Source organism: Zonotrichia leucophrys, chromosome 1 (genome assembly GCF_028769735.1).
Source record: "Zonotrichia leucophrys gambelii isolate GWCS_2022_RI chromosome 1, RI_Zleu_2.0, whole genome shotgun sequence".
NCBI classification, from domain to species: Eukaryota; Metazoa; Chordata; class Aves; order Passeriformes; family Passerellidae; genus Zonotrichia; species Zonotrichia leucophrys.
Window position 1 is genome coordinate 60627006 of NC_088169.1, and position 21313 is coordinate 60648318.

General features: G+C 41.3%; 1 protein-coding gene across 7 annotated transcripts in view; it reads left to right on the forward strand.

Moving 5' to 3' along the window:
- The first annotated feature begins 1987 nt into the window (after positions 1-1987).
- AKAP11 (A-kinase anchoring protein 11) overlaps positions 1988-21313 on the forward strand; it is a 44321-nt gene continuing 24995 nt past the window's right edge. For 6 of the 7 annotated variants that reach the window (XM_064714229.1, XM_064714249.1, XM_064714278.1 and 3 more), the window contains exons 1-4: positions 1988-2090; positions 10750-10850; positions 16425-16541; positions 19996-20043. In XM_064714229.1, the coding sequence (XP_064570299.1) occupies positions 10791-10850; positions 16425-16541; positions 19996-20043 (225 nt within the window). In that variant the 5' untranslated portion in view covers positions 1988-2090; positions 10750-10790. Of the gene's footprint in view, positions 2091-2520; positions 2541-10749; positions 10851-16424; positions 16542-19995; positions 20044-21313 lie in introns of those variants that run through there. The other variant, XM_064714239.1, reaches the window with a different exon arrangement.

Here is a 21313-nt window from a genome sequence, read left to right on the forward strand (position 1 = left end):
CCATAGTGACCTGCAGGCCCTGGGAGTACGAGGAACATTATATCCTACTGGTGGCATAGTGAGACACAGTCTAGAACAAATCTTCTGTTTCTTATATCTGTGTAGTCTTTGCATGGCTTTGTTGTACAGCTTAGTAGTTTTTAGGGTAAATGAAAATGTAGTTCAGGTGCTGTCACAGGGCTTGCAAGGGTCGCAGGATGAAGAGAGAGACGAGAATGTTGACCTCATGTTCAGAAGGCTTGATTTAATATTTTATGATATATATTACATTATAACTATACTAAAAAGAAATAGAAGGAAAGTTCTCAGAAGGTTAGCTAAGCTAAGAATAGAAAAGGAATGAATGACAAAGTTCTGTGTCCCGGCAGAAAGTGAGAACAGCTCTGCCGCGAATGGTCAGTAAATCCAAACATCCATAGGAGACCAATCACGGATCCACCTGTTACATTCCATAGCAGCAGATAACCATTGTTTACACTTTGTCGCTGAAGCTTCTCAGCTTCAACAGGAAAAATCCTAACGAAAGGATTTTAATGAAAAGATGTCTGTGACAAGGTATTGTTGGCAAACGTGAATATGGACCCCCTGACTTTGAAGTGTCTAAAATGATTGTAGAACTCAAACAACCCTTCAGGAAAGACTAAAGAGAAATAAAAGCCACAGCTTAAGTAAAAACAGCAGGTAGGCAGAAGCAGGAATTATCTTGAAGAGTAAGGGAGAGCCAGTAGCAAAAAAATTCTCATATATTTTTAATAGGTCTTAGGTGGTGGAAGAAAAGTGCAATTTATGAAGGGGCTAGGGTAGTTTCCTCTGTTTGTCTTTGTCTCTGTAAAATGGCGCAGGTTAGAGCTTGAAACCATCCAGCACTGAAAAAGCTACAAGGGTAGCATTCTTTGGTTTTTTTATCTTCCCTAACCCCTTCCCTAGTATACGAAGTTTTGGATATTTATTTATTTATTTATTTATTTATTTATTTATTTTCTGAAGGTAGCTTTGGCGACTCTTTCTTTCCTGCGTTGCAGAAGCTGCTGCAGGCAGACGCGGGCCCGTCTCCACCGGCGGAGCTCGGGCTCTCTGGTTCCTCGCCGAGCTTCCCCCTCACATGCCGGCTCTCAGGAAGGCCTGTCCCGGATTCTTCCCGGATTGCCGGAGCCTCTCCTTTGAGGGGGAACAGAGCTGTCAGCCCACACTGCTCAGACGAGCCATTGTGCACTGCCCAACACAGCTCCTCGCCGTGTCCCTGCTGCCAGGTCTGTGCCTGGACAAGCTGCTGCTGCTGCTGAAAGGGCGTTTTATGCTAGCAAATTACACCAGATTCCCGCTTCCATCCAAATGAAAGGAAATCCCCCAACAACGCCTACACCTACACACAAAGCAGAACAACTCATGAGGAGGTGAAAATGAACTGCCTATCTGCTGGGTAAATGCACACCTGACGCCCTGAGGAATCCGGCAGCGCTGAATTTAGGAAGGAAGTGTGGAAGGAAGGAGGACACAGGATTATCAAACAGGGTCTCAGGAGTTTTGTCTGCGCCTCGTTCGACTAAACCCAGGCGGCCGCCTCCAGCCCAGGCCCCGCGCTGAGGCCGCCGGCCGGCCGTGAGAGGCGGCCCCGAGCAAGCGGGCGGCAGCCGCCAGCTCCGACGGAGTAGGCAGGAACTGCCCGGCCCCTGGCAGGCGCACGGCTCCCGGGGACTTTGCAACGGCCGTGCCCGCGCCCGGGCACTCCCGCGGGAAGGGGCTGGGACAGGGCAGGAGCCGGGACACGGACAGGGACAGGGACAGGGATCGCAGAACTCCCTGGGGGCGTGGCCGAACGGGCTCCGCGCGCGCTCCACCGCCGCCTCGGCTGTTTCCGGGGCGGCCGCCGCTTTCCCGCCAATGGGAGCGCGCGGCGGCGGCGGCTGCGGCTGCGGGGGCGGGGCTGGGCGGGAAGCGTCGCGAGAGCGGGGGCGGGGCCGAGCAGGGCGGGGCCGGAGGGGGCGGGGCCGGCGGCGCCGGTCGGGCGCTGTGGGGCCGCTGCGCTGCGGGGCCATGGCCGCGGGCGGCGGGCGCTGAGGAGGCGGCGGCGGTCACAGCCACAGGCACAGGTACGGAGCGCCCGCTCTTCTTCGCACCCCCTGCAGCCGCTCGCCCGCGGGCCGCCCTGCTGGGGAGCGCGGGCGCAGGGCGGGGCGCCGCCGGCGGCCTGTCACTCGGGGCTCGCTGCCACAGGTCGCCCGGGGCTCCCGGGGAAGCGCATCCTGCGCCGCCCTTCCCGGGGAAGGATCCCCTGGGGCAGCGCAGCTCCCGCGGGCCCCGCCGGTCGCCTGGAGCGGGCCGGGGCGAGGCCGGGGCCCCCTGGACGGCAGCGCGGGGTGACGCGAGGGGCGCAGGGGGGAACGCGGGGCCTCGGTCCAGGAGCGAGCCCGCGGGGTCCGCGATAGCACCGCTCCCGGTGCCCCCCTGGACCGGGGCTGTCCGTCCGCATCTCCCGTGGGGACTGACTGACTGACTGACTGACTCGTGCGGGTGCGGCCGGAGGGTCGCACGGCGGCTCCGTGAGTTTGCGTTCCCTCCTGCCTTGTTGGGGCTGTGGTCGGTGCGCACGGGTTAAGTGAGTTCAGCCTGTTGTGAGTATTTCGCTGTAGAAGTGTCTCCTCTCCCTCCCTCTCTCCCGCCGCATGTCCTCCTCCCAGTTCCTCTTCTCCCTCAAGGGAGGAGGAACAAGGAGCGTTCCTCCTTTGCTTTCTTGGCTTTTTTGAGTGGCTATCTTTGGCTCTCTTATTACAACCGAAGTTCTTTTCTCTGCTTTCCAAAAGAAATCCAGTATGCAAAAGGGAAAAAAAAGGGTGAACTGTAGATCCGAACTGTATTTAAAGATACAGCCTTCTCCTCTCTGAGGTATTGCCAGCGTGAGATAGGGAGGAAAAAAATCCCACTTACATTGTCTCTGGAAAAGATCAGTGATACTGAAATAAATGGTAACAATGCTCGAAATTTATCCAGGTTACACTTGGAGGAGTCTTACATGGCTTCATGTTTGTGAGATTATTTCAGAATCATACAGTTAGAATTTAGTGGTAGATACCACCTGCATTTAATTAATCCTTGAGAACTAAACAAGGTATTCTCTGGTGAAATTTTCTCTAGGTGGGAATAAGTTTTTTTGAGAAAGTGCTGTAGCTTAGAAAATAATGGCCCCACTTGGTGTGGTTCTGTTCTGTACAAAATACACAACAGGCTGAAGTACAGAAACTTTAAGTTGATTGCATGAGCCACAGAATCCAGACCAGTGGATACCCCTAGCACATCAAGTAACATTTTTTTCCCAAGAAGTGTTTGACTGTCGAGACCTGGGACTGGGGGGAAGCTGTGGGTGATGACTAGCTAGTAGTGATCTAGGAGAAGAAAATGATTGAGTCTTTTGAAATTGCTGCTTCTGTGTGACAGAAATACAATGAAAGAGAATTAAAACCAAGCAAGAAAAAGAGGACCCAGCCTGTCATTACTGTTTACCATAAATGATGTATTTTGCTTTTGATGTGTTTTGCTCCTGTGGGTGGCTGTGGTTAAGACAACTTGTGTTTCATACCTGGACTTTTTCAAGACTGCTGACCTGATCAGTGAAACTGAAAAATCATTAGAAATGAGAAATAGAGGATGATCCATTAGACTCTTCTGCCTGTGTTGTCAGTGTAGTCTTGCTTAATTTGATTTTTAGTAGCAATCGTTTAAGGTTGTAATTGTTAAGGTAAGGTTATAAATACACATGCAGGAAAACCAGGGAATCAGTCCCAACCAATATGGATTTAAAAAAGGAAGGTTCTGCTTGACCAATCCGATCTTCTATGACAAAGTAACCCACTTAGATGAGGGAAAGGCTGTGGATGGTGTGTCTTGACTTCAGTAAAGAGTTTGACACCATCTCCCACAGCATCCTGCTAGGAAACCTGGCTGCTCATGGCTTGGATAAAAAGTTTATCCACTCTGCTGTGGATGAAAAGCTGGCTGGATGTGTGGGCCCAGGGAGTGGTGGTGAATGGAGCTGAGCCCTGCTGGAGGCTGGACACTGGTGGTGTCCCCAGGGGTCTGTTTTGGGGCAGGTCCTGTTCAGCATCTTCACTGGTGATCTGGACGTGGGGATTGGGTGCACCCTCAGTAAACTTGGTGGCAGCACCAAGTTGGATGGGAGTGTTGATGTGATTGAGAGTAGGAGGGCTCCACATGGAGACCTGGGCAGGCTGGATCGGTGGGCTGAGGTCAGTGTATGAGGGTCAGCAAGGCTGAGTGCTGGGTTTGCACTTGGCTCACAGCAACCCCACTCCGTGCTGCAGGCTGGGGAAAGAGTGGCTGTAAAGCTGTTTGGTAGAAAGGGCCTTGGGTTCTGGTTGACAGTAGATGAACACGAGCCAGGGTGTGCCCAGGGGGCCAAGAAGGGCAGTGGCACCTGGCCTGTGCCAGCAGCAGTGTGGCCAGCAGGAGCAGGGCGGGGATTGTGCCCCTGTACCCAGCGCTGGTGCAGCCACACCTCACAACCTGTGTCGGCTTTGGACCCCTCGGTTCCAAGAGGACATTGAGGCGCTGGAGCACATCCAGAGAAGGGCAGCTTGTGGAAGGTGTAGAACACATCTTATGAGGAGTGTCTCAGGGTGCCTAGCCTGGAAAAGAGGAGGCATGGGGGAAATCTCATCACTCTCTGTAACCACCTTAACAAGGGTGTAGAGAGGTGGGGGCCAGACTCTTCTGCCGTGCCTGCAGTGAGAGGACCAGAGGGAATGGGTGGTTGGACTAGATAACCATGCAGGCCTCTTCCAACCTTGATGATTTTCTGAATCTCTCAGGATTTTTAAATTTCGTATTTTGAATGAATCATTCAAAGCTTAGTGTTTCCCTAAACCTGGCTTTTGCAAATCATCATCAGAGTTCTCTAGGCTGACTCAGGTCTGTATGCTGAACACAAAAAAAAAACCAGTACTTTTTCTTCAAAAGAAAGATGTCTGTTTTTGCTCTGGTACTACTAAAAACACCTCAGTTTTAAATCATAATATAGATTTACTATTGTCATTGGCTAGAACCTTTTATTTGAAATTTAATTTTAATAATGCCATATTACATATATTTTAAATTTATTCAAATTTGTCATAACCTGTGTGTGTTTAACATAGGTGTGCACATCCACATATGCCTCTGTAGCAATTTAAGAGATTTACTCAGCACATTTACAGAAAAAAGATAACATTTTTCTTTTCTGCCAGCTAAGGTTTGTCAATATGCATTGACTTAAAGTAAATTTAGGCATGGGATAGACTTACACAAAGAGATTAAATCCATGGCAGATTTCCTGTTGGATTCTCTTAAGCTGATTATTTAATTTTGCTCCTTACATATATTCAAACATGCATATGGAAAAGTTAGCTAAATGCTGATTACATGCTCTGATGGGAAGAGTGTTCTTCAACACATCTCTGGAAAACGGGGTTTATACATTTGTAGAGTTCTTTGGGCTAGAAGGGGCCTTTAAAGCCCGTCTTGTCCAATTACCCTGCAGAGAGCAGGGACATCTACAGCTGGATCAGGTTGCTCAGAGCTCTGCCCAGCCTGACCTTGAATGTTTCCAGGGATGGGGCACCGACAACCTCTGGACAGCTTGTGTCAGTGGCTCACCACCTTCACTGTAGATTTCTTGTATCTAATCTAAACCCACCCTCTTCTACTTTAAAGCCATTCCTCCTTGTTCTGTTACAACAGGTGCTGCTAAAAAGTTCGTCCCTGTCATTCTTATAAGCCCCAGTTAAACATTGAAAGGCTTCTGTAAGGTCTTCCCAGAGCTTTCTCTAGGCTGAGCTACTCCCACTCTTCCATCCTGTCTTCATAGCAGAGGTGCTCCATCCCTGTGATCGTTTTTGTGGCCCTGCTTTGGACCTGCTCCAGCAGGTCTGTGTATTTCCTGTGCTGAGGACCCCAGAGCTGGGTGCAGCACTGCAGGTGGGGTTTCACCAGAGCAGAGCATCCCCTGCTTGCTGGCTCCTCCTGCAGCCCAGGATGTGGCTGGCGTTTTGGGTTGCACTCGCACATTGCCGAGTCATGTCCATCTTCTTGTCCACCACCACTCCCAAGTCATTCTTACCAGGGCTGTTCTTAATCAGTTCATTCTACAGCTTGTATTGACACTGGGAATTTTCCCAGCCCGGTACAGGACCTTGAGTGTTGTCTTGTTGAACTTGATGAATTTCATATGGATCCACTGGTTGAGCTTATCCATGTCCTTCTGGATAATATCCCATCCCCCAGGCAAGTCAGTCACACCACTCAGCTTGGTGTCGTCTGCAAGTTTGCTGAGGGTGCCCTTGATTCACTTGGTCTGTGGCATTAGTGAAGGTACTGAATAACACTGGTCCTGCTGTGAGCTGCTGCAGGACACCACCTGGCACCAGCGTCCATCTGGACACTCAGTTGTTGACTACTCTCTTCTGGATGGGTCCATCCAACCAGCTTCTTATCCATTGAACATTCCACCCATCAAATCCATATCTCTCCTATTTGGAGAGGAGGATGGAGGATTGTGTCAAAAGCCTTATGGATGTCCAGAGAGAGGACATCTGTAGCTTGTTCCTTGTCCCCATCATAGAAGGCCACCAGGCTGGTCAGGCAGGACTTGCCCTTGGTGACACTGTGCTGGCTGTCCTGAATCATCCCTGTCTCCATGTGTCTTAGCACAGCTTCTAGGAGCACCCATTCCATGGTCTTCTCAGGCACAGAGGAGATCTGAGGTGACACCAACAGGTCAGTAGTTCCCAGGATCTGCCTTTCTACCCTTTGTTAAGGTGGATACAATGTTTCCCATTTTCCAGCCATGACTTTTCAGATATAATGGAGTGACTTGGTAACTAGATCAGCCAGTTCTCTCGGAACTCTGGGATGCCTCTCCACAGGTCATATAGACTTATGTATGTTCAGGTTCCCCAGGTGGTTGCAAACCTGATCTTCTCTTTGCTCCTCCAGTCCATCCTCTGGAGAGGTGTAGGAAGAAAGGTTGCCAGTGAAGACTGAAGCAAAAAAGTTGTGGAGTACCTCAGTCATCTCATCTGTTGTTACTAGTTTGCCCGCTGTGTTCATCGGTGGGAGTGCATTTTCTTTGACCTTCCATTTCTCTCTGACATACCTGTAGAAGCCCTTTTTATTCTTTGCATCCCTTGCAAGTTCAGCCTCACCTTGGCCTTCTAACCTCATCCCTGCAAAACCAGGCAGTGTCCTTTTACTCTTCCCAGAATACCTGTCCCTGTTTCCGCTGCCTGTTCATCTCCTTCTTGCCCTTTAGTTTGAGCTCAGCTGCTCTTAGTTTGGTCTCAACTCAGCAGTGCCAGTCCCATGCCTTCCTTTCCTGATTTCTTACACCCAGGGATTGGTATCTCTTCAGCTTTATGGAAAGTATTCTTAAAGGTCTGCCAGCTCTGTCCTGCTCCCACATCCCTGAGGACAGTTTCCTGGGAAGCCTATGGATTTAGCTCCTTGAACAGCCAGAAGTGTGCTGTTCCAAAGTTTAGGATCCTGAATGGACTCTTTGCCTGTTCCATGTCCCTCAGGGCTGCAAGCAGCACCAGTGTGTGAGTCCTCTGGCCCAGATTTTCACCAATCTGGTTGCCATGGATTAGATCACTCAGGTTGGTGACTAACAGGTCCAGTGTTGCATCCCTTCTGGTGAGGATTGTCTTATTATGTGTCTTAAGAAGCTATCCTCCATGCATTCCAAGAGTCTTCTCCTAAAATAGCTTTCTGTGCTACTCTTTCAGTAGATTTTGGGATGGTTGAAGGCCTCTAGCAGGAGAAGAGCCTGTGAGCATGATGCCTCCTGTAGCTGGATCAGGAAGGCTTCCTCAGTGGGCTTCCCTGGATCAACCACCAGGCTGACTTAATTTTGTTTCTTTTCCAATACGCTCTTCACACTCTGTCCATTTCTTACTGTAGAGAGCAACATTCAGGCACTCCTTCCTAGCCTGTCCTTTCTTTATTAACAGCCTGTAGCCGTCCACAGCCACACTCCAGCTGTGGGATTTTTCCCTCCAAGTTTCAGTAATGGCAACTAATTTGTAGCTTCCTAGCAGCACAGAGGCTTCCAGCTCCTCTTGTGTATTGCCCATGCTGTGTGCATTTAAGGTGATGCAACTTGCTAAAAAGGGAAAGATGGTATGGAATTAGTTGTGTGATCAATTTTTCCCTTTTTTTTTGGGTGTCTGACAATAGTTACTCAGTAACAGAAAAGTCCTGTTCCTCTTGTTCCTGATGCTTTTGCCATTGATTCCCCTTTTTTGAGTAAACAATAGGAGGAAATTCAATTTAATAGTCAAATTCAATATCCAGAAGTAAAAGCAATTTGAAACGGTAGGTTTTATTTATACAAATGAGCTACTTCCAGGCCGCTTTATTGTCAGTGCTTTCACTTCCTTTTCAGTTAATGTTTGTGTACTTCTCACATGATTGAACCATTGTTGTATTGAAAATGGATAATGATTTTACATATTAAAAAGAATATGGTTTTGCTGCATTGTTGGACAAGTGAGACTTCAGATTTCTCTGAAGTGCATGACAGAGAGCAGAAATGCTGTAGGTGGTATACTCTAGCTGTATATATTAGTACCTGTATTATTCAAGTACTGAAGGGCAGGATGCAGGGAAGATAAAACATTGTGGTGTTGTGGTGATAAAGCTCTGTGGTTTCTGCCCAGGATTTTTCAGTCTTCATACTGTGATTTACGAGTCTGTTTGTTTCATAGGTAGGGAACCCTACAGGTTGGTGTTCAGGTCTCCAGAGTTTAGTAGCAGTTGGCACAGGAAAATGCTTAACCTGAAGGCAGTTTGCAGTGTAACTGAACTGCCGTACCTGAGTAAACACTGCAGCACCCAGCAAGGTTAAAACGTCATCTCCATGGCGTGCTATGTTGGGCTTTGTTAAAATTGCTGCAAGGAGGGATCCATCCAAAAATGTAGAGCTGAAGTATCTGTGTGAAAACCCATCTTTTTCTGTAGATGGCTTTTTCTTAGATGAAGGAGTGTCTTAAGAGTATTTCCCCAATATGCTTTGGATTTTTACTGGACTAGCCACTTAAGACAGAGCAGTTGGGACAGGTGAAGTGGGTATTTTTTTATTGCCTGATACTGTTGTGTGGATTTTTTTATTTTAGACACGTGACTTTTAGCAGAACCATTGTTGTGTTTAGTCTTCTATCCATAGTTTACTGTGAAATTAATTTTTATTTGTATTTATTATACTTACATATTATATCTATAATCTGTGGATCATGCACCTGATTGCTTCATGTAATTGTCTGAATTTTCCAAACTTTAAATATCCAGTGGAGAGAATCTGTGTCTAGAGATGAAAATGTTTCAGTTTATTTGCCTAAGTGTAACTTCTTTTCTAAGATTCTAGCAAGTTCATCTTTGTAAAGGAAAGCAGAAATCAAAGTGAAATGTATTGACATTGTACCTAATAATAATCTCGTAGGTACAGATGTACCTAATAATAATCTCTTGCTATTTTATTCTTGAATAAATTTTACTTTTAGAGTTGCTGGCGTGGAGAAAGGTAGTTACTTGATGACACTACTGATCTTCATATTTAAATGACTTATGCTCAAGACCAAACCTATATAAAACTTTATTTCCCATATAAAGGTTAAATACATGCTTGAGATGAGCTTGACAAAACCGGCCTGGTCAGTTGTGTGAAGACCCATACTCTGATGTCATGGTGTTTACTTTTTTTATCTTTGCAGTAATTTTTACATGCACTTGCTCCTTGCCTCATTTATTTTATATAGTGTAGGAGTTCTTTCTCCTGTTTAAAGTGTGTGACCATTAAAACTTCCATAGAACTTAAAAGCTCACCACATGCTTTCTGTCTTTAACACTCTATATTTATTGCCTATTTTGGTGGATGCAAAGATGAATGAAACAAACTGGATCCATTGCTGCTGGTTAAAGAGGGAAACTTGAAAAAATACCTTCATAGCTGTTTTTTTATCTTCTTGTTGTTAGAATTAGACTTAGGATAAATAAGGGCAGCTGATTAGAGCAGAAGTTCTCGTGACCTACTCAGTTGAGAGTGCTGATAAATGCATTTAGCCTGCTGTGTTTTGCCATCCGAGCCTGGGCTGCCCGGAGCACAGCCAGGGAAGGTGAGTGATGATCCATCCATGTTAGCCTGTGGCACCCCAGGGTGACAGACATGGCTGGGCCCATTGGCTGCCACGGTGGGTGAGCTGTGCATTTGCCTCCTGAGATTGTGTTGTATTGTATAGGGACCCTCTGAAAAACCTTCCAGCATATGAGCGACAGTGAATCAAAATTTAATGTAGTGTTCCTCCCCACCCCCAGTGCAGCCTTGAAATTCTAGTTAAAGGAAAACAATGAACCCTACTGCTAAGTGTCTGTATTCTGCATTTCATACCTGATTTTGAAGGTCATTAAGGCAGTACTTTCTTAAAGGCAGCTGTCAGTATGGATGGTGTGCTGTTTAATCTTTAAATGCTTTTTAATTGTTTTTATTGGTTCTTGTTTTGTCTATATGCATTTTTAGAGTGGATGTGAGCTAAATGGATATATTTATCCATTAGTATATGGATATATATATAAAGTATAAATTTAGTTTAAATAATAATATTTAGTATAAATATTAGTTCATATATAAAGTTTATGCTAAATATAAATAATATTTAGTATAAATATAAATGTATATATAAAGTAATCAAATATAAATGTTTTTTGCAGGCATTTTTGTGCTGTCATTGAATACCAAGACTGGTGAGATCATGGACACGTACGCCAGGGCTCAGGGCAATCGCATGAAATCAAGAATATCTATTGAAAAGGTAATTATCTGTATTTAAATTAAAAAAAGTATTTCTGAACTTTTCAATATAATAAGGAAGCAAGTGAACTGGTTTATTTGGGTTTTTTCTGTGGGTTTTTTTTAATATGTTTTAATTTTGGTTGTTTGATGTTTCAAGGAGACAAATTGCTTTTGCTCTGCATTCTGGTGTATTTAGTGTAATTGAACTGAGAGATAGCATCATTTAAGGAAATGCTTTTGTCTTTCAAGGTGATGTGATAAAATTGTGATGTATTATTTTCCTAGAATTCACCTTGTTTATTAGAATATAGCTTTTATTTTAGAGCAGATTTTTTGAGTTTATATGTAATAATTTAAAATACAACTACAGAGTCTTATTGAATTCTATGAAGCCTGTTTTAGGGCTTACTTGTAATATCCTTAGATCTTGGTTCTTGTCTGGTTTATCCTTGTTTTTGCATGAACGTTTAGGAAATACCTTGGTGAAAAAGAAAATATATCTAGCACTTACAAAGAATATTAGGGGAGATTTCTAATATTGAATTAAGTTTATTTATTGTTTTAAATTTTGTCACTTCAACTTGGAGAACATAAATACTGTTCCTAAAATTTTCTTGCAACTTCTGCAAGCACTTAAAAAAATGAAAGTTGCAGTTTATCCTGAAGGAACAAATTTATTTATCTAACCGTATTTCTCTAGGTAGTTGAACACAGATAAGTAATTTTCTGTGTCTTCTTTGGCTATTAATAACTTCCTTATTTGCAAGTTGCTGCAACAGTAAGGGGAGAAATTGAGCAAGGAAGCATCCTATCACATGAAAATTACATTATTTTATTTCAGGAGCAGATTTTGTTGTTTTAAAGAAACAGTGTCTGTGGTATATGGTTGATGGCAGAGGGAAGGTGTTGTGAGACAGCAAGGCTGGTAGTCAGTTGTTCCAGGTCCTGACATGGAATGTTAACTGCCATATATTAAACAACTTCTAATTATGGGTGATAATCTTTCACTTAAGACATGTGGTATAAAATCTTGAATTTTATTGGTTTATGAGGACTCTCCAGCTCAAATAGAGATCTTCAGCTACAGTCAAGAAGTAATTTTGCATCCTTAACCTTAACATAAACTTATTTTTAAAAGACTTTTAAAGTCTGCCCTTTATTTGTTTTTCTGTTTCAATTTACTAAAGAAAACAAATACCACCCTCCCTGCCCCACCAGGTTCTTGGACCTGTGGGTTACAGAAGCATCTCTCTAATAATGACAGTGACCAGAGATTCCTCACTGATTGTAGTAGTTGCTTAAAATATTCCTGCTGTGAAGTGCTCCATCCATTGCTGTTAGGCATTCTGGACTGTGTGGTTCTAGAAACATTAATTCAACCCTTCCTACAGAGTTCTGACTCCATTGTTTTGATCTCTGGCTGCCTCCTCTTGATGTTTACCTGTGAGGTGTCTATTTAGATTATGGTGTGGAACTTTCATTCTCTTAGAGCCAGGCAGAAGGGTGGTCAGAACTGCCCTGTATTTCACCTTCTGCTGATTTACAGAAGATTGCACTCTGATTCCTGTCCTCTTTGTAATACTTTGTCACAGCTTACAGGAATTGTTGCAGTAGTAGCTCTTAAAAGTCAATGCACAGTTATGGTGTGCATATTTAAAGCCTTAGTTTCTATTTTTACAAAATTACCTCAGAATATTCAGTCCCTTTAAATCCTAGAGCAGATGAAATCAGGAAGAGCTGCTTTGTTATTTAAGAGCAGGGGAAGTGTGACTGTCCAGCACTGCACTTCATTTCTCTGGAGATTGTGGCATCGTAAAGGTTGTTTGAAATATTAGAAAGCAGTTGTTTTATGAAACATTTCATGAGACCAAATATCTCCTCCAGTGTACTGTAATGGATTTGTCGATAATGATTTCTCTATTTGCTGGAATAATGCAAATCTTTGAATTGCTTAGCTGAGCTAGAGGTGTGACAAGAATTTTCACTGTTCATGTCTGAGCACCCTGACAGTATTTTTGGTTTTCCCCTGGCAAAACTTAGTAAATTTGAAATCTGTGCTTGTGCATAAAATAGGATTTCTGGCAAGAATTTATGTGAGGAAAGAATACTAAGTCCTAGAGGCCTACCAAGTAGAGCTTTACAGATTGCTTGGGTGTTCTTTGCCCATATTTTGATGTACATTGGAAGTGTAGTAGTTACAAAAAAAATTATTTCATTGAAGATGACATCTTGTCCTTACCTAAACTGAGCTGATAGTCTTGGGAGCTTGCTAGTTTTCAGTTTTTAGTGTGGTTGTGTCTTCTAGTTCAGGATTGTGAGAGAACTTGCATCACTATCTGTTGGATAGAAGGATTTCTCTGAAATTTAGGGTCCAGTCCTCTGCTGTCACAAGCACAATTTTGAAAATGATAGGAATATCAAAAGCTTACTAAATATAACCTCTCAGTTAATGAGGGCTTTAAAACACCTCCCCCAAACCTAGTGCTGGTTTTGTCTTTGTGAACCACACTGCGGTAATAACTAAGACTTTAAAATTTCAGGCTGAAGCTACTCACGGCAAATTTTTATCTGTTTGCTTATGGATATCCTTATTTTTCTGCTTGAATAGTTTCTATTCCTTTGCTGATGTTTACCTTTCTTAATTTTTTACAATTGATGATCTTTTAGCCTTGGTTTTTGGAAACTGTGTAAACTAAGGTTTTAGTCTGCTTCTGTATGAAAGCCTCTGCATTCCAGTGATTATCCTCTATAGTCCTACTTTCTCTGCTTGTTATGAGTTAATCTTCTTTTTACATGTGGATAATACTGTATGTGCAATTACACAGGATGTCCTTCTCAGTGACACTGATGTCAGTTCTTTCACTAAAGGATGCATGTTTGCTATTTTCAGTGCAATGTCATATAGACCATTCATTCATTGCTGTGCCATGATCAAGAAATCAATTAAGGTACTTGATTTCCCAGGTTGTGAATTTGCAATTCAATTTTAAAGCTTGCTTTTAGTTTTTAAGGACATAACTTTGTGTTTCTTATGGCTGTTTTTTAAAACAGTTGTGCTGAGCAAGTTCTTTCTGTATGATTTGTTGTTCTTCTTACCTGATGACACCTGCTTATTTCAAATTATCAACAGTCTTTATTTTATATTTACTTTTTTTTTCCTCATTAAGTTTATTAGTGATGATCATGCTTGACATCAGTCTCAAGATAAATTTTGAGTTGATCTGTATCAACTCTTCTCAAAACCCTCCTTTTATTGTCTTCATCCAGGCAAAGTCTTCATTTCCAAAACCAGCTCTTTTAGGTAGTTCTGTCTTTGTCTGGTTTTGTTAATGCTTCATATATTTAGGTGATCTATAGAAGTCCAGATAGATGGGATTTTTTACTCTGTGCATGTACTGTGCCTGTTAATTTCCATATGGTTATTATTTTCACTTTCTGAGGGTTTTTTTATTCATTAATATGATCTGAGAAACATGTCACTTTACTCCTCCTCATTTTAGCTATGGATATTTTATCTCCTCAGTTGTATAGTGCCACCATGGGCTACCAGAAGTGCATATAGTCTTGGATGGTGGTCCTTCCAGACCTTAGGGAGATTTTTCCAGTTGTTTCATCTTTCTTCCGCTTCAGCTTAATATTCTCCAAAATGTTGAATTGTCTTTCACCTCAGTAGTTCCTCATACCATGCTCTGGTTTTTAGTTACCCATTCTGCCTTTCAGATGTTGAACTAGGGAAAGGTACTTGTATATAAATGAGGTGTGTGTAATAGTTTGCAGCTTTAGAAAAGCCAGCTAGGGAATAACAATGATCCCTTCAGTGCTCAAACTGGAGCACTGTTGGCTTGCAGAAAATTAGCAAGTCATGTCATATGAATTTCTTTTTTTCCCTAATTACTATTTTGAATGTTGTGACTGATTAAATCATTATAAAAGCTGGAAATGAGACATTTCAACATGCTTGTTTGGCTTCACAAATTACTTTTGTACAAGATGAATGAAGGAATTACCAGGGAACAGTCTTTGAGCAACAATTGGTATTGCAGCCTCCTGTAAATTTGGAAGATCCAGAGAATCAGAGAAAGGCACTGACAGCATTCTTAGGAAAGTACAAAGTGGGAGCAAATTGTAGCTAAACATGTAGGAGCAAGGGAATAGATAAAAGTGGAAATTAGGTGAGTGCTCCATTATTTTATTTCAAATGACCCAATAACTGCCTAAGGTACTTTATGAAATAGTTCAGCTGTTACTTTTCTATAAAAGTTACTGTTTTGACCTTGGCTGTCAGTGTGGCAGTGTGAGCCTTTTTGAGTAGTATTCTGAAAGGTATTTTGGCAGTTTCAAAGATCCTGAAGTTCTGTTTTGCTTTTATCTCTTCACTCTAGAAGTGCTTTCCTAATTTTGTGTTGCCATGAGCATAACCACAATGACACTGGCCCCCTGAATTTGACTTTTGACCTAGTAGCATTTGGCTTTTGACATAGTAGCATTTGATGCTGCTTTTTATACAGAGAAAAATTAAAATCTTTATTGAGGTTTACCTGTAATATGTAAAATCACTTTTTACTATAAAGGGATTGTTTTTCTTGTGGGAGTGCCAGACATGTGAAATTCTCTGTCCACATTTGGCTGTCTAGCACTTCTGCTGTTGTTTGAGAAGCTAGGCAAATTTGAAATACTTTGTTGTAAGTTGGACATGCTGATTTCTCATGTCATTTTTTAACAGGGCAGTCTTATAGAGAATATAATTATTGGGTTAATAATTTTTAACCATTTGATGTTCTTATTTGTCTTCTTAACCTTCCAATTTGCTAGAGAAGATGAAAATTTTAAGAAAAGAAGAGATTGCTGACTTCCTAAAAACAATTCAGATGATATTGTCTTTTTTACAAGCTGAGTGAACTAGTTTTTGTTGTTCTGTAGTGTTATTTGCCCTCATAGTGTTGGTTCTTTTGTTCTGCTATGCTTTGTTACACTGGAATAAAGTCTTGGATTCTTCAGCCTTTTTCAGCCATCCCTGGGTGCTTGCATGTCACCATAAACGTAATTACAGGAAATGTTACAAGAAGTATTTACATGGGATTAAGTTGCGGTTGTTTTATATTCTTCATGGAATGGGAAAGAGTGTATGTGGATTTTCTTGGGAGTTCTTGTTTGTTTGTTTGTTTTCTTCTCCTCTGACTTCTGAAGCCACCTCTACTACTTCTCCTGGCTAAAATTGCTTTTCATCCTATTTAAGCAAATGGTGATGGAAAAGTTCCATAGAGAGGCTACAATGCAAGGAATAGATGGGATTTGAATTTCTTCTTGGATTCATCTGTTCTTTTTTTCTGTCTGTTCACTTCTTTCCTTTTTTTTTTAAATACAGAATGTCAAACTATTTTGGAATAAAAGTATTACTTGAAGAAAATGTACCTGCTTCAGCTTCATGTCCTGAAGTAAATTCAAACTTCAAACCTGGTGATTTATGTACAAAATAATTTGAAATAATAATCAGAATAGGAGAACTTGTGGGGAGCAGAGAACAGGTGGATGGACCATTTATCTGAAACTGAACATGTATTTTTTCTTAATTTTTTCTTCTTTTCTTTTCCAGAATTTTGGTGAAAGTATCCTGCAATCTATGAAGTCACTGCTACACAGCAGGAAAGAGTTGTGCAATGTATCAGCAGAGGAATGCTTAAATCAGGAAGAGCAAGATCGTTTAATTGAGGTTTGCCATAATATTCCCACTTGTATACATTTTGTGGCTGTGGTGGAAAGCAATGTCTCTTGAAGCAGTATGGAAAGCTGCAGGACAATAAATAGGAACAATGCTGCAAGTTACTGGCCTTAAAATCTATTCCCCCTATTGTCATTCTTGAATTCAGTCACTGAAGTCTTAAAAAGGCTGTAACATTTCAAGGTGACATTTCTCTGCTTTGGAGGATTTGTGAAACTAGAAAAACCAGGGTGTGTAAATGGATGACTTGGGTGTACTGCATTTGTGAGCACTGCTGTGGTTTAGGTTGTATAGATGATATCCTAACAAAGTAGCAGAACGCTTTGATTGAGGTCTGAAGATTAATGCTGAAGCCTCAGAATTGCAGATCTAGACTTATTTTATGTGATTATGAATGATCTGAAAGCTGGACAAAGTCTGGATGAAGTAGACCTGAGGGAATGTGGGACTATCTAGGTAAATCTGAAGCTGTAAGGAGGAATTACTAGAACTGTTTGAGTTAAAAGTCTAACAGCTACTTCCCCAAAGGGAAAAGAAAAATAAAAGCAATGTATACCATGTACCTTGTGTTTGGGGTTTTACAAGACTTCTAATTAGTAGTGGACAGGTCTGACAAGGAGCTTAGAGAGTGAGAGGCTGACCTGAACAGGCCATGCAGAGATAGGGAGAGCTGAAGCAAAGGCAGCTGAGGAAGTGGTTAAGGGACTGATAATTGCATAAGCAGTAGCAGGAGGCAGATTGATGAGTTAGGGTTGCTTGGAGAGCACCAGAGGTTGTGTAACTGAATGGATACAGTCAGGGGTTTAGACATTTGGGAAGCAGGCAAGAACCTGGATTTGTGAAGGATGAAAGCTGTGGCAGATCAAGGTAAGGAGGAAGAGCTGTGCAGTGGAGGTGTGAGCAAAACCTTGTCTTTGTCTCATCAGGCAGACCATGCTTTACAATCGATGAAGGTATTTGTCTTGTAGAAAATACCTGACAAATAGCTGGGAACATGTTTTATATGCCTGCAGTGATGGTCCCTGTGGAAAAAGATAGTTGACTGTATTTAGTTACCATATGAGATCAAGCAATTAAGGGTCCTCTGGGTGAAATGGAAGAAGGGTCAATATCCTGTCACAGGATGGGTATTTTTTTCCTATGAAAATACAGGAAAAAGATACTTATATGGAAGATGATGTTAGAAGAACTCAGACTTGAGAAAACCAGAATTTAGGTTTTCCTGTACCATTTCCTTTGTAGCCATGGCTTAAGATAGCCTTAGAATACAGTGTCTCATACACTTGTTTTTCATTTATAGAAAGGACTTGTGTTACTGATGACTTTTTTGTTTCCTTGGCCTGCTCCCCAACAACTTTTGAACTGATATATTCTGACATGTTCAAGGTATTAAAAGGTGATTTTTTTTTCTGTGAAAGCTGTTGTTTGGCCACAATAAAGAGATCCAGATTAGCCAAGGCAAAAATCGACAGATTCAGTAGTGGTCTCTTTGACAGCCGTCTGCTCATTTCACAGTATAATATTGCTTTTCATTTGTGTGAAGCTAGGACTCCTGCTCACTGCCCTGTCTCTCACAGTGAGTTATCCCATAGGAGAAGATAAGGGTTGGAATCATTATCTTGAGGAAGAGGAAGGGACATGTAAGAAGACAAAAAACAAACACCCATTAAAGAAAACAAAGCAAAACTCCAAAAAATCCCAAACAGCAACAAACTCTAGAGCTTCTCAAAATGTTCTTCAGAGAACTAGTTTTTTCCCAGGTAGCTTAAATTGTTTGATATCTTGCCCCTTCTGTGGAGTAATTCAGTTCATATTGTGCTGATAAAAGTTCATACTGTACAGATAAAAAATGTAGAAGTTGAAGAATGTCTTGCAGATGTTGTACAGATGAATTGTGTAGGAGTTGAAGAGAAGGTGTAGGAGTTGAAGAGTAACGTTGCTCAAACAGGATTGTTTCACAGTTAACACAGTGAATACGGTGCTGCAGATGTGTAATTTGTCTGGAGCTATTTGGAATGCTGTGGTGAAGCATTATTTTCTTTATGATCTTGTCATACCTGACATAAGGATAAGTGGATTTAAGCAGGAAGATATTAACTGGAAGAATAAGATCTTTTTTCCAGCATGAAATCCTATGAAATAAACAAGACAGAATTTTTCATAGTATGATTTCAGTTGGAAATAAAATTTGGGTTTTTTTTTTTTTTCCTCACACTTTGAAAGGACAAATTCAAAGCACAAAAATAGTTCAAAATAGGATTCTGGCCATTTCTTTTTTGTAGCTCTTACAGAGCTCTTTTTCCTCATTTACAGAATTTCTGTATATGTACAAGGAGGTAGCTGAACCAGTTAATAATATATCAATATAAACATAGTGATGTTCTTTGGAGTAACTGGAGTAGCTGCTGCAAATTTCTGAGTTATGGTTTAAAAATTGGTGTATTGCATAGTGCTCTGAAAAAATGGAAAGCATATAAAACTAAATTTCAAACATCAGTGGAAAAAGTAGTCTCTGTGCTTTATTCTGTATCTACAAAATGGAAGCAAAGCTTATTTTCTGACAGCGTTGTTTTGAAAATAAATGTCTTGGGTTTTTTTTTTTTTTTTTTGAGTATTCAGATGGCCTCTGGATTTGTTGTTAGGGAAATAATAAATGAGAACTAAGGAGATCTGATGTATGAAGCAGAGTTTGAGCAATGACTGACTCTCTTCAGTCTGTTTTGAATGGTACAAAACACCTGTATACAGAAAAGAGGGACAGGATGTGATAAAATATCTCACTTGTCCACAAGCACAAAAAACTGAGGTAAAACTGTTATTTCTGGCATACTTTAGGTTCCTGAGCCTGACAAGACCTTTTTTTTTGATAGGTTGAATATTTTAATTCTTTTATGTTAGGGTTTGTTTACTTGGCAATGACATGCAAACATGTGGCTTAAGTAATCTGTTGTGTTTTGGCCTCAGGCTAATCAATTTACATGGTAAATTGCATAATGGCATTATGCTTTATTCAGTATATCCAAATGTATAACAGTTTATCAGCTTGGACAGATTTCAGACTGAAACAGTTTTATACGTGCCCAGCCTGAAGCAAGGACGGATGAGCACTGGTCTTTGCAAAATCATCTTTATTTTAACAGATGTAATGAGGCATGTATGTGCTGCTCTGTATATACCAGCCAATAGAATAATTCCTGTGTAGTGAGTTTGAAATGTTGTGTATGCTCTTCAGTCTGATCTGACCTTTCTCAGTCAAACAGTATAGCATTACCATTCTTTATGTATGACTGTGTGCTGCTCTTTGAGTAAGCTGTGCTGCCCTGAGGTATGGTTTTTGTGGCAGTGGAATGAAGCTTTAAGTCTGCTGAATTTTAAACTCTTAAATATCTGTAGAAAACAAAAAAAAAATACTGTACTTCACTGTACTCTTGTATTTATTTTGCAGATTACATTTATAGGTTTTGCAGAAGGGATGGGAAATGCTCACTTGCAGGTACAGTATCTGTCTATCTATATTGGAAAATTTCTTCTCAGTAGCGCCTAGATTTTTAGATGGAGGAAATTTGGTGTTTAATTAATGGAATAGATGTATCTTAGGTATTTAAAAGCCTAAGATTCAAATGTCATTGAAAGCTTGAAAATAATTATTTTAATATGATAATCAGTGTTTTATATATATTTACAATGTTACCTGGGTCACTCTTTGTATTAGGATGCTCTAGAACAACTTAAATAGAGCGCAGGGGGATGTTTGGGTGGGAAGGGCCTCAGTTGCTTGTGGTTTTTGTGGGTGCTTTTTTTTTGGTTTGGGTTTTGTTGTTGGTTTAAAAACTTGTGTGTATCAGTATTTTGGTTTGCTGTCTTCTCCTTAGTTGAGTTGTGCATATTGATATGGTGCAGTTGCGTGTGTGAAACTAAACTGAACTTTACTGATCTGGCTTCTAGCTGTGAATTGCTGATGGGGATTTAGAAGTCAGTATTATGGTTATGCCTTAAGATGTTATTCTGGTGATTTAGATATATAGATATATATGTAAAGGAAATATTATTTTAAAAGGTGGAGTACAGCAAACTAAGAGAGTTATGATGTGCCGTTTTCATAAATTACAGATTTAGCCTTCCTGTGCAATTTACATATCAGTATAATTCATAACATACATGTTCACAGTAAAATTCCATGTTTCTACTCTGTCTAGATCTTAGTAGACATTGCTTGTAATAGTTTCCTGATGTTTTAAAATGTAAAACAGAAACTTCAAATCCATTTGTGTTCCATATTAGATCAATGTTGCTAATTCTTCAAATTATAATACTAGATATTATTTCAGGTATGGGTAAGAACTGTTGGATTGTTTAGAGTTAGATGAAATGTAGGGAAAGTTGGACAGAACAGGTTTATGGAGATTTGCTTTGAAACCATAGGGATCAGTAGTGTTTGGACTGTTGGAAAAAAAATTGGAACTCTTTTGTAAGCCTCTTCTGTATTAGACAAATCTAAAGGTTGTCCAGAGTCATGTTAAAGAAGTGCCTTGCTCATGTTTTTGTGATAGGGAGCTGGAATACTGTTCCAATGAAGGACACAAAGACCATGTAGAGAGAGATCCATTGTGAACCATCATTAGCTGAGCTCAGTGTAGTTGGGTATTTTGTAGGATATGCAGATGCTTTTCAGCACTTTCAAGATTCTGCTTTATGATTTTTAGGCATCCTCCTAGTATGACCTGAATTAAATCTTGTTTACACAGTCTTTACATCACGGTTTG